We start from the raw sequence: 13,884 nt of genomic DNA on the forward strand, positions 1-13,884 counted from the left end.
AAATGAGTTTTCATTAAAATTTTAATTGACTGCCACAATATGTTTTATTTTATATACTAGTATAATAATTAATAGTAGTATATATAGTATACGTAGTACTACAGTGACAACTACAGTAAATACTGCGCAATGAGGGCAATGTCTATTAACTACGTATTATTATATAGTATTGTCCACGATTTAATATATATATTATATATATCATAAATCTAAGGATTATCCTATACAATAATAATATTTTATATAAATCGTGGTATAGTAGACTACCAACGGACTGCGGACGGCGGACCCCCACCACCCGCCATACCATGATCAACGATATCTATACTGTAGTCCAGAGGTTCCCAAACTTTTCCTACTCGTGGCGCCCTTTTAGAACTGAAGTTTGCTCATGGCGCCCTTAATAAAATTTACGACTTTTTTTTTTAAATAATATAGATAAAATAATTAACATGTATAATTTTCAATAGATTACATGAAAATATTTATTTTATATAATTATACAATGAAATATTTAATTTTAATTTTATTTGGTAAGGTAAATTAGACATAGTTTATTTGTAGAAAACAATTGAATTAGTGAGATGGATGAGCCTGGACATCACTGCATAGTTTTTCAAATCTTGGGATCAAACTTGATACCGCTACTCTCATTTCCTTCTCCACATTGATTTTTGACCGATATTTGCTTTTTATCACAGCGACCGCCGAAAACCCAGCTTCACATAAATATGAAGTAGAAAACGGAATTAAAACACGAAGAGCTTTTTCACATATAAGTGGATATTCATTTTTTATTGAAATCCAAAATTTGGTCAATTCCATATTGGTAAATTTTGATTTCAAACTACTGTCGCAAGACAACTCAATTAGATTTTCTTCTTCAGAAGAAATAAATTCTGATGGAACAATGGAGTTAAATGGATCTTGAATCCATGCAAATTTATCAGTGTCTTCATTTTTAAAATATTTCTCAAACCATATTACTAGCTGTGATAAATGATCTTCAAAAATGGGTTTCATATCTTGAGAAATCTCAACTCTATTAGAGGTCAGAAACTGCTGCAATATAGAAAAAGAATCTTTGCTTGTGCCTTCATTCATTTGTCTTCTCCATAGTTTGAGTTTTTTTATAAAAGCTGTCATTTTATCCATCGACTTCAAAATGTGCGTATTATTTCCCTGCAATGAGGAGTTCAATGCATTTAGTTTTTCAAAAATGTCACACAAATATGCCAATTTTATTAAAAAGTTTTCGTCAGAAAATTCATCGGCATATTTGTGCCCTTCTTCTTTAAGGAATATATAAATTTCTTGCCGTAGTTCAAACGTACGTGATAAAACATTACCACGAGAGAGCCAAAGTGCACTGCTGTAGTACAACAAACTTGAGTGTTCAGCTCCCATATCGTCACATAATTTTTTGAAAAATCTTGCTTTCAGTGGACGAGTTTTTATAAAATTAACTACATTCACTACAGATTCTAATACTTGGTTCAGAGCGGGACTCAGATATTTTGCCGCAAGTGCTTCTCTATGGATAATGCAATGGGTCCACAGTGCATCAGGGGCTTTGCTTCTAATAAGTGACTGTAATCCTCCATAACTGCCAGACATGGAACGAGCGCCGTCAGTACAAACACCGACGCATTTAGTCCAATCCAACATATTTTCTGACATAAAATTATTAAGAATATCAAATAAGTCCTGAGCCTTAGCGCTTGCTGTAATATTTTTATAAAAAAGTAGGTCTTCTACCATGTCATCACCATCTATAAACCTAACATAGCATATCAAATGAGCATCCTTATTAGTATCCGTAGCCTCGTCCAGCTGCAACCCGAATTCGCTTTCTTTGATTTTTTCTATCAATTGATCATTGAGGTCCTCCGCCATATGATGAATTCTGCGGCTAACCGTATTATTGGACAGAGGCACTTTTGAGAGTAATTTTCCAGCAGATTCACCAACCATAATATTTACCATATCTATAGCAGCCGGTAAGATAAGCTGTTCTGAAATGGTATGGGGCTTTTTACATTTCGCAATTCTATAGGATACTTTATAAGATGCGATCAAAGCATTAGTTGGTATTGATGCATTCTTAAAAAACGTACTTTTTTCCTGTTTTAGTTCTTTTAACTTTCTAATAAAATAATCTCGAGGTTTGTCAATCATATACTTGTGGTTTGCTTCTAAATGGCGCTTTAATTTACTCGGCAACATGCATTCTGGTGCCAAAACTTTCATACATACTACACATAGTGGTCTTTCTTCGCCGTTAATTTCTGTTGACGTAAAACCAAAATCCAAATAACTATTATCATACTTACGACATTTTCGCTTTTTTGCTGTTTCACCGCGACTGGTTGATGGTAAAATTTCTTCGTCTTCACATGTACTCGTACGTTTACGATTGTTTAATAAAAATCGATCCATAATAATTAAACACAGAACAAAGTCACAATTTAAAGAAAATCACAGAACTTACTAAATATAATATATTCTTAAGAAACTTGAACAAAATGTTATAACATGTCGAGACTAATACCGGAGTGTATAGTTAATAAATAGGTACTAACGCAGAAATGAATTTCACCAGACAAGAACAGTCGTTTATCTTTATCAAATACAATAATTGTTTAGTATAGTAATAATAACTTATTGTAAGAATCAAGATAATGGTAATAAAAATGACGATGTTCGTCAACGTAAAATATCGTTGTTTATTTTTAGACCAGATAACATAGTCGGCAGCGAGGCACAGCCGCGGCTCCCCTGACAACAAACCGCGGCGCACCAGGGCGCCGCGGCGCACAGTTTGGGAACCTCTGCTGTAGCCTGTACGGAGTACTGACATAATCGTTGTTTTCTATTTATATATAAATAGCGAAATTCCCAATATTAATGAATTTTAACAAATTTCCCAACGGCAATCGCCAATCGGCAATAGTTAACAATAATAAAACTGCTATTGAAATTTGATAACAGTTGTAGACCTAGACACCTAGTGAGTAGTAGTGACTACCTATATAGTGAGTGATCAAATTTAATATTATTTATATTTTGTCTTTTGTGTACGAAACTACGAACTATGAGACATTCTCATTTCTAATTTTCTCGTCGACCGTTATTGTCTGAACAAACTTAAGTGAATTTGTAGCAGATTCTTGAAGAATTACGGTAAGTAAACCATTTGACAATTATATACATTGGTTAGTTTATTAAATAGCTAGGAATCTGGAATAGTGGCGTGTTCTACGATATAATAATACTATGTATTTATGAATTATTTTTAGTTTTTCTCCAAAGTCTGGCCGGAGTACACTAGACTAACTTAAGTAATACTAAGTAGTTAATAGTAGATAATAGGTAGAAGTAAGTAGTTTAAATTTTTAAAAGCTCAAAAAACATATAATTCCATCCTAGTTTTCCAATTAATTCTAGTTTAAAATGTAATTACTTCAACTATAATATATAATAAAATAAAATTGTTTTCATTAATTTTGAGGTCATTTAAAAAAAAAATATATTATTATTATTATTTTTAATGTCTAATTCCGTGTTTGATAATAAATACATATATTGTAAAATATATATTTACTTATTGCCTACCTATTGTCTATATTATATTTACTTAATAGTTAATACAAATTATAATGTATCATAGATAGGTATAAATGCTTATTTATTTATCTAAATAACCTTGGGTTTAATACATATTTAATATATATTATTACTCTATGGTTTAATATGGTTTACTATTACCTAATTGAACTGAATTATGATATAATAATAATTTATACTCAAACTAAGAACAATAGAAAATAATAACTTTAATGTATATTAATACAACAACAATCAAAAGCATCAAATCTTTTTGGATTTAAATAAATATTTTTTGTAAAATTAGAATTTGTGAATTACATTAAATTATGTATTTTAAGTAACTACTGATCAATTGCTTACATTGAACACGCAGTACTACCCATAAAGTTATAAGAAGTTAGAATCCCCACTCCTTAGTATAAGCTCTGGATTTAACTATCCTGGTTTGAAACACTAACCTCATTAACATATCTTGGTATGCATTTTTTATGTTTAAGGTTGAGTATGACTAGTGAAAGAACTAAACGACGCAAAATTCGTGAAGAACTTGATTCTTTTAAAATAAGTGACTGTGAATTTGAGTCTGATGTGAGCCAACAGCATGTGGTTTTGTCCGACAACCATTCAGAAACACCTGATAATAGTTTACAATTTTATACTGCAGCTTTTAAAAATAACGATAATAATTTTAACACTGATTCTTCTATTCCTGATAAAGATTACTTAAATTATTTACCATTAAATGTGAATTCTAGTTCACAAAAATGTCTTAAAGATAATTTGGTACCATTAAAACACATGGATCTATGCTCTGAAGTTAAATCTAAGCTGGCTGAGTGGGCGGTAAGCTTTAATGTCCCACATAATACTCTTAATGGATTACTGCCTATTTTAAAAGATATCCCTGGTCTGACACAAATGCCAATAGATGCTCGTACAATTTTAAAGTCAAATATGGAAAACAAATCTGTACAAGTAATTGCTGTTAACCCAGGATATTATTATCGTTTTGGTTTGGGTTTAGCTATTAAACATCATTTTTGTCTTAATCCAATTATTAATATTGATATAATTCAGATTGTGATTGGAATAGATGGTCTACCACTTGCCAAAAGTAGCTCCAGCCAATTTTGGCCAATATTAGGTTATATTCGTCCATTTAAAGATTCTGTTTTTCTTATTGGTTTGTACTGGGGCCATGAGAAACCTAAGGATTCCAATGAATTTTTAAATGAATTTGTTGTAGAAACCAAAAATTTACTACTTAATGGTTTAAATATTGATGGTACGATTAAACAAATACAAATTGATGGCTTTTGTTTAGACACACCTGCTAAAAGTTTTATATTAAAGATTAAGGGACATGCTGGATTTGATTCTTGTACAAGGTGCCTTGAAGAGGGAGAGTACTTAAAAAATAGAATTTGTTTCCCTTATTCCTCAAATTCAGTTTAACGCACACATAATGATTATTTAGTAAGAAAATCTGAGGAACATCATGTAGGACATACAATTTCTATATTATCTGATTTTCCCATTAACATCATAAATTCATTTGGTCTTGACTATATGCTAAAATCCTATGTCACGCGTGCACGTTAGACAAAAACAGAACATCACGGCATCGAATGCCCTTAATAAACTAATTATTTATTATATTACTTTAGACTTAGTTAAATTTATTTCAGAGCCAGTTTGTTGTTTTTAATTTTACTATAATAAGTTTGTTATTGTAAGAGCTATTATATTTGCTCTGATATCTACATAAGACATAATGGTGCTTGCACTTATAATATAGATAATTATTTATTCTATTTTGTATATTATTTTTAGTGGACATTAATCACAAAAAAAATTATTGAAGATGATAACTATGATAAAGATAATATTCCAAGTTCTCAACAGGCATATAATATAAGTATGAATATTTTTTAATTAATAATTTTATATTCTTAATTATTATAAGTAGTTAATTTTTTAATTTATCTCTCCCAAGTGTAGTTATAAAATATTTTAATGATTTTATTCATACCAATCATAGAACATTTTAGAATCGTTAAACATAATATATTCTGACATAATTTTTTATAGATTTGTATTATTATTAATATCTATATTTTTAAATTTACTAATTTGTATAACCCTTGTATTTAAGTTAAACTAAATATTTAATTTATATCATAATATTTGAATTACTTAAATTGTATTTTTGAATATTAATATTGTAATGTATATGCTGAAATATATTTAAAATTAAAAAAAAATTAAATATATCTTAAGTATTTTTAATTTTATTTTAGCCAACGAGACAAGCGACAATACCCATTCAAATATATTTGATAGCTGTAATTCAGTGTTGATTTCTCCTTCTGGGAAATGGAAGGTTACTACAGTAAACAATGAGGAAACTGATTTTATATCAAGTAGAAAAAAACTTGATTTTGACCATACACCATTTACAACCAATGATTTAAAAAAAAGATACTTTATATTCATCAACTCCTTCATTAAAAAAATGTAATGGTCATTATTTTTTTATTTACATGTTTTTTATTTTATATACCTAACCATTTTATTATAGGTTTTTCAATCACTGGCAATGCATCAAAACCGCACCAGACTTATGATGATAACAACACTAAAGTATCCGTTCAACTCTCACAATCTACATTGTTGTCACCACTAAAGACCCCAAGTACTAATCTTGGATTAAAATACAGTAAGCAAAGTATAGTAATATGTTTTTAATGCTTTAAAGTACTAATTCAGGTGTATATAATTTATTAATTTATTTTAAACTTTTTTTGTGGTTTCCAAGTTACAACATGTATTTTGATATTTTTGTATTAAATATAGTTGTTTTTTAAATTTATTTTTAACTTTTAACATTTAGAATGATAAATTATGATTAAACTATATAAATATATATAAAACAATTTTTCAGAAACTGATCAAAATAGTAACAAAACTAAAAAACAGCATCAAGAATCAAATCAAATTGCTGGTCTTATTGGTAAAGAAATATGCACTATATCTATATAAAATATAAATATTATCTAGTATTGTTATATTTTTACAGATACTGTTCATCAACTCATACGCACAACCAGTAATTTAAGATTTGAAATTAGAGAATTAGCTAAGAAAATGGATACTATGGATCAAAGACTTAATGATACTATTGTTAATACAAGTTCTGCAGTACATGAAAATAATGATTTGTCTGACGAGTCATCTTGGGATTTACCTCTTACAACAATTGAAAATTTGGAGTTATTTGAAGAAAAATTATCTGATAAATTGTTTAGAAAGAAAGTGGTAAAAATATATTTTTAATTTTAATCTATATTTAAAAGATATGAAGTTAATGATAAATTCTAATACATTTAAAATTTAAATTTTAGATAAATGAACTATCAAGATATGAAAGATCAACTATAGCTGAAACTACTAGGCAAATAACATCAAAGATTTTTCACAATAACTTACTTTCACAATTTTCATATCATGGCCAAAAACATAAAAGAGTCTTTTCGGTTCTAAATTCATGTTCGCTCATATTTAGTAAGAATTAATAATAATGTGCTATTATTTACATAATAAATTTAAATCACTATTTCTTTAGATACAGTTAGGAGCATCAGAAAGTATAACTGCTGTCCAGATATAGACATATCTAAACCATTAAAAATTTATATGGCCAATGCTAAAGCACGTGAAGAAAATAAACAAAGAAAAAATAAAGACCTTATTTCTAATTTGAGTTAATTTTGTTATTAATGTATGTATGATAAAGAATTGTCTACAAAGTTTTTTATATTATTCATACAAAATATACACTTTGTACACTATTTTAATTTTGTTTTTCCTTTGGAATTATAATACAAGTCACTGCTGTATAGTAGGAGTCGAGTACATCTCATCAATAATAAAAATAACAATTCTGAACAGAAATAATTTGTTAGCTGAATAGTAGGTAAATGATAATAAACCTATTTAATGTTAATATAACAAAATAAATATATTTATAAATTTCAAAACCTTGTTATGGGCTATGAGATATCTATAAGATATCTACGAGATTACAAGGCTAAGTTAGTATGACCATGCCTCGTGTCAAGGGTAATGCGGATGCTACTATGACCATGACACGTGTCGGGATAGTAAGCGCACCAATAATTACAGTGCACTAATGATGCATTTGAGATGTTATTGCACATTCTCAAATTCGTGTCCGAATTTGCAACAACAACAACAAGGACACCTGGTTTCGCCCAGAAGGCGACCACACGACGTAAACAAGAGACGCACCACAATATATAAGGGAGCCCGAAGACCAGCAACGGCAGATGTACCAAAGCTATCAACAACTGAGCACTTTCACGTCACTCAGCCACTTACTTTATTTGTTACATGTATTTTGTTTGTATGCAATAAAACATATTACGTTATTAAGTTTAACTTTCATTCAAATTAACCATTTGGATTCAAATCTGATACTGGCACGCAACAACCTCATTAACTTTTTGTTGGAATTACGATCAACTTGTTTATTTGTTATTCTTATAAGTAAATTTTGTTTAATACATTGTATTGAATTTTTAAAATTTTAGGTGTACCTAAACTTTAAAAATCTTATTATGCAGTTTTAGCTACAAAAAAGTTTGAAATTTTTGCAATTTTGAAGAATTTTATAAAAATTTTAACTTTTAGGGCTTGTAAAGAAAAAGTTTTGCTTATGGATTTTCTATTTTTAACAAATTGAAAGAATAATAATTAATGTGTTATGTGTAATATTGTATTTATAATTTTCAAACATTTTTACCGAGTAAACATTTTTTAATAATTAATGTTTATATATATAATAAAAAAAAAAAAAAACATTGAATATTTGAAATGACTATAATAAAATGATGTTTTCACGACATTTATTTATTCAAAATATTATAAAACTGAAATGTTTTTAAAATATATTTTTATAAATAATATGATATTTTAAAAATATATTGTAATGTTATTAAAATTGTTTTTTAATACATTTATAAAATATCAAACAACCGGCCAAAATATGATTACAAAACATTTTAAAAACAAATTAATTTGTTATTGAGATCATCTCAAGTTGTTTTAAAAACATATTCATATTTAATAAAATATTTTATAAACATTTTAAAATTATAATATTGCTATGTGGGCAGTGGGCACTCTTCGCTACACCATGGGTCGTTGATATCGAATTCATTACTATTATAGCTACTGGACTTAACAAATAAACCCAATTCTGACTAATTAGTACTGATGTATAACACCTAAAAACTTTCTAAAACCAACCAACTTTGAGCAGCTATAACTCGCCGACGGATCAATGAAAGTTAAAAATTTTAACGTGAAAATTCATGAAAAAAATGGGTTTATTAATTTATGCAATTATTAATATAGGTTGCCATTTGAAAATCAAAAGTTGATAGTTATTTTACTATTAAATATAAGAGCGAAAAAATTAAAATTTTATACAGTTGTAGAAAATCATGTATCTAAAAATTTGAAAACAAAAAAAATGAAAAAAAATCTATACTTTTTGAAATAATGAGTGTTGTTTAATAAAAAAATCACCCTGTATATATATATAAACATTTTTTTTTTTTTTAACTTCGTTGGACGTTTTACAGACTGGTAAGTACAATTTGTATCATTCATATAAGCTAATTAATTAGCGCATTCGCCCCGAGTATTACAGGGATATGCATTATAGTCGTCCAATTCAGAATGCAACGCGAATTACTATCGGGCTGTATTCCCACAAAGTCCGTAGGTATGTGATATTTCGAGGATGCCGCTTTTTTAAATTTATAACTTAATGTATTCTATTATTTTCAAGTTCTTTTACGGGATTGTCGGTCGATGTGGTCAACAACATTCTCATTACGTTCGTACTTTTTCAATGTGAATATTTGTTGTATTCCTATATTTATTTTTTTTTCATTTTTTGTATGCGTTTCATTTGTAACATTTTGTAAAAATTATTTTCTATGTACATTATGTACCATTAAAATTCAAAGTTTTTCTAAAAATAACACAAAACTTTTGGGATTTCAGTGTTAATCTATTATCACCACTGATAACATAGGTACGATATAATTACGCCGAGTGTATAAACTTATGTTTTATACTACCTACCTATACTACTTATATATACATATATTAATTAATACATTTAATTATTAGTTATAACATTTTCGATTATCATTAAAATGTCACTTTTTAGTCACATCACCATGGTGAAAATATGTGTGATCTGTGGTAACGTCAGTGGTCTTGATGGAGTGTTTGTGCACAGGTGACAACTAATAAATAACAATAATGTTTTATTACTACTCTAGCCATACACTGTGAATATTCATAAATTGATTACATTAGGTTTCCACTGAATGACGAGCAGAGACGTCAATGGGTGTTGTTCGCCGAGATCAATGGTTTGTATGCTCAACAGATATTTGTCAACTCAAAACTGTGTTCGAGACATTTTGTCCCTGGTCGTGACTACACTTTGGGCAGAAATTGTAGCCGTCTATTACCAAGAGTAGTACCATCTTCATTGAGTTAAATAATTTATTACATAGGTATATATATATGTGTGTGTTAGCTATTATTATGAGCAGTTCCAATAACACTTTCAATGTTATGTAAGACAACAGTTGTTATACATTACACTATAATAATATTATATTAAGTTTATTATTTTTATTATGGTTCAATCAGCTATTTGAGTTTTACCATAACAAATTTTGTATTAAATAATAGGTTTTTATTTTAAATTCAAATATGTACTATGCAAGTTGGTTTAGCAATTCGATGTATACATAATATCATATATGTTATGTTGATAATAATTTTTATTTATCATTTAGTAATTGCACATTTTAAATTTTTTTAAGAAAATAATTATTATAATATATATGATAGTATATTACAATATATTATACTACATTTGAATTACTTTTTAATAAGTAAATGTAAAAGTTATATATATTAAATTTTCATTAAAAAATGCTGCTATTAAACTATATTCAGTTTTTAGTGTATTTCTCTATGATGTTGAGTTTAAATGTGAAAAGAAAAATGTCCCTAATTAAATTTGATTATTCTTTATACAATTGTTTTTTATTTATTTAATGTGTTGCACTTTATTAGATTCCCTAGCGGTGAGATAATTTTATGCAATATGCTTATTATTAATTCATTCTTTTTCACTATATATAACATAAGCTTATATTATTGTACGCACATTAAAACTGACCTGCTTTTATGATATAGTTAGTTCAACCGGTCTTGGAGATTACGGCACTAAGCAACGAACAAGAAGTGGACGAAGCTATCCCTGATGATAACGAGATGGAGGTGGAAATTATTGAAGTCCAAATGGATGAGGTAATGATGGACATAAATGAAGAAGACCCATTGTAACCCGAGGAAGTGGTACAAGGTGACATTGAGTTTGTCGATTTACTGCCTGCTGACGCAGAGGCAGTATTTGAATTCAGGGATATATTTGACGTTTTACTACCTGGCGTCGATGTAGAGGTCAGTAAATATCTCATACACTATAATGAATATTGGTTACAGTTTTTTCTTTTACAACTGTCATTTTAATTACAGTTTGTGCCGATTCCACCGGATGTTTCCAGAGCGCACGTGCCCATGAGAGACCGTCTGGCTGGCATTCAATATGAACTTCCAGAGCGCCATGACATTGGACCATTGGATGCCGTCTACACGCTATGTGGTGCCCGTCATTTCTCTTGCAAAAGTGTAAACAGAAATCGTTTTACAACGTGTTGTAATAACGGTCAAATGGCCGTTACAGGAAAGCGTGTGTTGGGTCAACTACCAGAGTTATCAATTCGTTTGTTGATAGATGATTCATAGGTAACTAAACATTTTCGCAAACAAATCTGTCGATACAACAACACTCTGGCATTTGCTGCGTTCTCCAGTGACCTCAACCCAAGACGTTTGCCAGGTCCGGGACCGAGAGTATTCACTGTGCACGGCAGGTATACCGCAGAATTAGTAATGACGTTGTCAGGAATGAACTGATGCAACGGAAATACTGCGAGTTATATTTCATTGAATCCGAGTCAGCCAACCAGATCCGTATGGCACAACAACCACGCCCAAGCCCATTGTTAGAGAACTTGCATACAGACTTGGACAGTTTATTACGGCAAATCAATCCATTCGTAGTGGCTTTTGAGTAATATATTAAAATAGATATAATATATTTAGCAAAATATGTACACACATCACATTTTAGATTCTGAACAGATTGTTTTTACTATGTGTGTTTTTTTTTTTTTTTGTGTCAGTCGACAACATTTGGAGCAGTAAAAATGCTTCGATTTTTTACTTCAGCCCCTCTTTGAAAAGGAAATTGAATCTAGTTGGTACTTTGGGGGGTAAGTTAAAAATTTTCAATATTTTTGAAATGAATCGAGAAAAACCCCAAAAAAATGAGGGAAAAACAGGATTTTTTACGCAAAACCAGTTTACGTCAAAATCGAATTTTTTATTTTGCTATAACTCAAAAACTAATTGATGTAAATACTTGAAATTTTCACTAAATTTTTATATTAGCGTTCTCCATACACAGTTAAATTTTCGAAGAATTTTGACTTTTTTTGAACTACTTATAGACAATTGAAATTTTCAATTTTTCTAAGTATTTTTTTTTTAAATAACGATAAAAATTTTTTGCCTGACCAGAAAATCTTGAAAATTTAATACAAGGTTTCTTATAAGTTGTTCTTAAAGTGATAAAAAAAAATCCGAAATCGTTAGTCACGATTTTTTTTATAAGTGCTTAAAGTTCGAATTTATACGAAATATGTCAAAATTGCGAAAATTTGCAAGTAATTTTGTGGTTGGAAAATCGTAAAATTTTTTTCTTTTATAACTAAGTTTTGAAAATTTAGTACAAGGTTCTCCATAAGTTTTTATTCAAATATCTGTAAAAAAAACTCTACCGGATTCAGACAAAAAAATTTTATGAGTGCTTGAAATTTAAATTTTTACAAAACCGCGTTAAATAACGGTTTAGCCTCAAACGATTTTTGATATTTGTTGTTATTCAAATAGTATAAGTCGTAAATACTTAAACATTTTACTAGTTATTTAGATTGTCATTATCTTTACGTGATTTGATTTTCAAATATTTTGACTTTTTTTGAGCTCTATATATAGACAAATGAAATTTTCAATTTTCCTAAGAATTTATTTTTTGAAGTGTCAAAATATTTGAAAAATTAATACAAAGTTCTTCATAAGTTATTCTTATAGCGATAAAAAAATTATAAGAATACATAGGCACAATTTTTTTTTATAGCATTTGAAGTTCAAATTTTGACAAAAACTCGTCAAAATCATGAATATTTGCAAATTATTTTGTAGTTCAAAATTCATAAAATTGTTTATATTTATATCTAACGTTAAATATTTAGACTGACAAATCATCTCTGTTTAGAATCGTTTTTCGTATACAATGATACCTATCATTGCATTCAAATTTAACCTACTCTAGTCTAAGGTCCACCCCACCCCCTAATGTACAGCAGAGCGGTACCCACTTGCCGAATTTATTAATAATTAATAATATAAATAATTATTGTAGTCATGTGCAGTTAATATTTCATTGAAAACACAACATTCATGTAAATTGTAGTGTAACATTTTATGTTATATATATATTCGTATTTTACATTACCATTCATTAAGAAACCAATTTTAAGTTTTAAACATTTGATGATTTTAATTTTTAATTTAATTGTTTCAAACTATTCCCATATCATATTATGTTATCGTAACAAGATAATATAATACACTTGTGTAGTTAACTAATATTTTGTTTATTTTATTTTATTTTACTTTTAATTTTGTATTATATCAAGTAATATATATTTTTTAAATATTTACCCTCCAACTATGATACACAACATAATTAATACTGTTCTGTACTGTTGTTCAGGTCAAGTTACAGTGCCCGAATTGGGGGGGGACGCAGGGGGACGGAGCTCCTCTTCAACTTTTTTAAATTTTAAGCGCACCCCCTATACTTATTTTGTTATGGGGGGATGGAACGATTTATTATGTTGAAATTATATTATCAGTTTTATTTCGTATTTTCGTAAAGTTATACCTATTTTATAAGATATTAAAATTTAGTTTTTTTTTTTTTTTTTTGTGATAATTGAGAACGTGGTCAATCAGTGGCGCCGAAGT

At 28.6% G+C, this 13,884-nt stretch overlaps 3 protein-coding genes and 1 pseudogene across 3 annotated transcripts in view; 2 read left to right on the forward strand and 2 right to left on the reverse strand.

The window, feature by feature from the left end:
• Window positions 1–576: 576 nt before the first annotated feature.
• Window positions 577–2,439, reverse strand: LOC114122827 (zinc finger BED domain-containing protein 5-like). Its single transcript, XM_027985597.2, has one exon. The coding sequence runs from the start codon at window positions 2,437–2,439 to the stop codon at window positions 577–579; it is 1,863 nt and encodes a 620-aa protein (XP_027841398.2).
• A 3,649-nt stretch (window positions 2,440–6,088) lies between these two features.
• On the forward strand, window positions 6,089–7,184 carry LOC126551104 (uncharacterized). Its single transcript, XM_050203878.1, has 5 exons — window positions 6,089–6,126; window positions 6,191–6,328; window positions 6,554–6,622; window positions 6,689–6,927; window positions 7,014–7,184. The coding sequence occupies exons 4-5, from the start codon at window positions 6,757–6,759 to the stop codon at window positions 7,182–7,184; spliced, it is 342 nt and encodes a 113-aa protein (XP_050059835.1). The 5' UTR covers window positions 6,089–6,126; window positions 6,191–6,328; window positions 6,554–6,622; window positions 6,689–6,756.
• Window positions 7,185–10,778: 3,594 nt separating this feature from the next.
• LOC126551339 (uncharacterized) lies at window positions 10,779–11,749 on the forward strand (annotated as a pseudogene).
• A 79-nt stretch (window positions 11,750–11,828) lies between these two features.
• LOC114133111 (uncharacterized) overlaps window positions 11,829–13,884 on the reverse strand; it is a 5,676-nt gene continuing 3,620 nt past the window's right edge. The window contains exon 10 of the mRNA XM_050203879.1: window positions 11,829–11,856. Coding sequence (XP_050059836.1) covers window positions 11,829–11,856 — 28 coding nt within the window. The remainder of the gene's footprint in view (window positions 11,857–13,884) is intronic.

Source organism: Aphis gossypii, chromosome 3 (genome assembly GCF_020184175.1).
Source record: "Aphis gossypii isolate Hap1 chromosome 3, ASM2018417v2, whole genome shotgun sequence".
Taxonomy (NCBI): Eukaryota; Metazoa; Arthropoda; class Insecta; order Hemiptera; family Aphididae; genus Aphis; species Aphis gossypii.

Coding starts and splice junctions, on each gene's coding strand:
- LOC114122827 (XM_027985597.2), bottom strand. CDS start 2,439: ATGGATCGATTTTTATTAAACAATCGTAAACGTACGAGTACATGTGAA.
- LOC126551104 (XM_050203878.1), top strand. CDS start 6,757: ATGGATACTATGGATCAAAGACTTAATGATACTATTGTTAATACAAGT. Junction 6,928..7,013: donor AATTGTTTAGAAAGAAAGTG/GTAAAAATATAT, acceptor TTTAAATTTTAG/ATAAATGAACTATCAAGATA.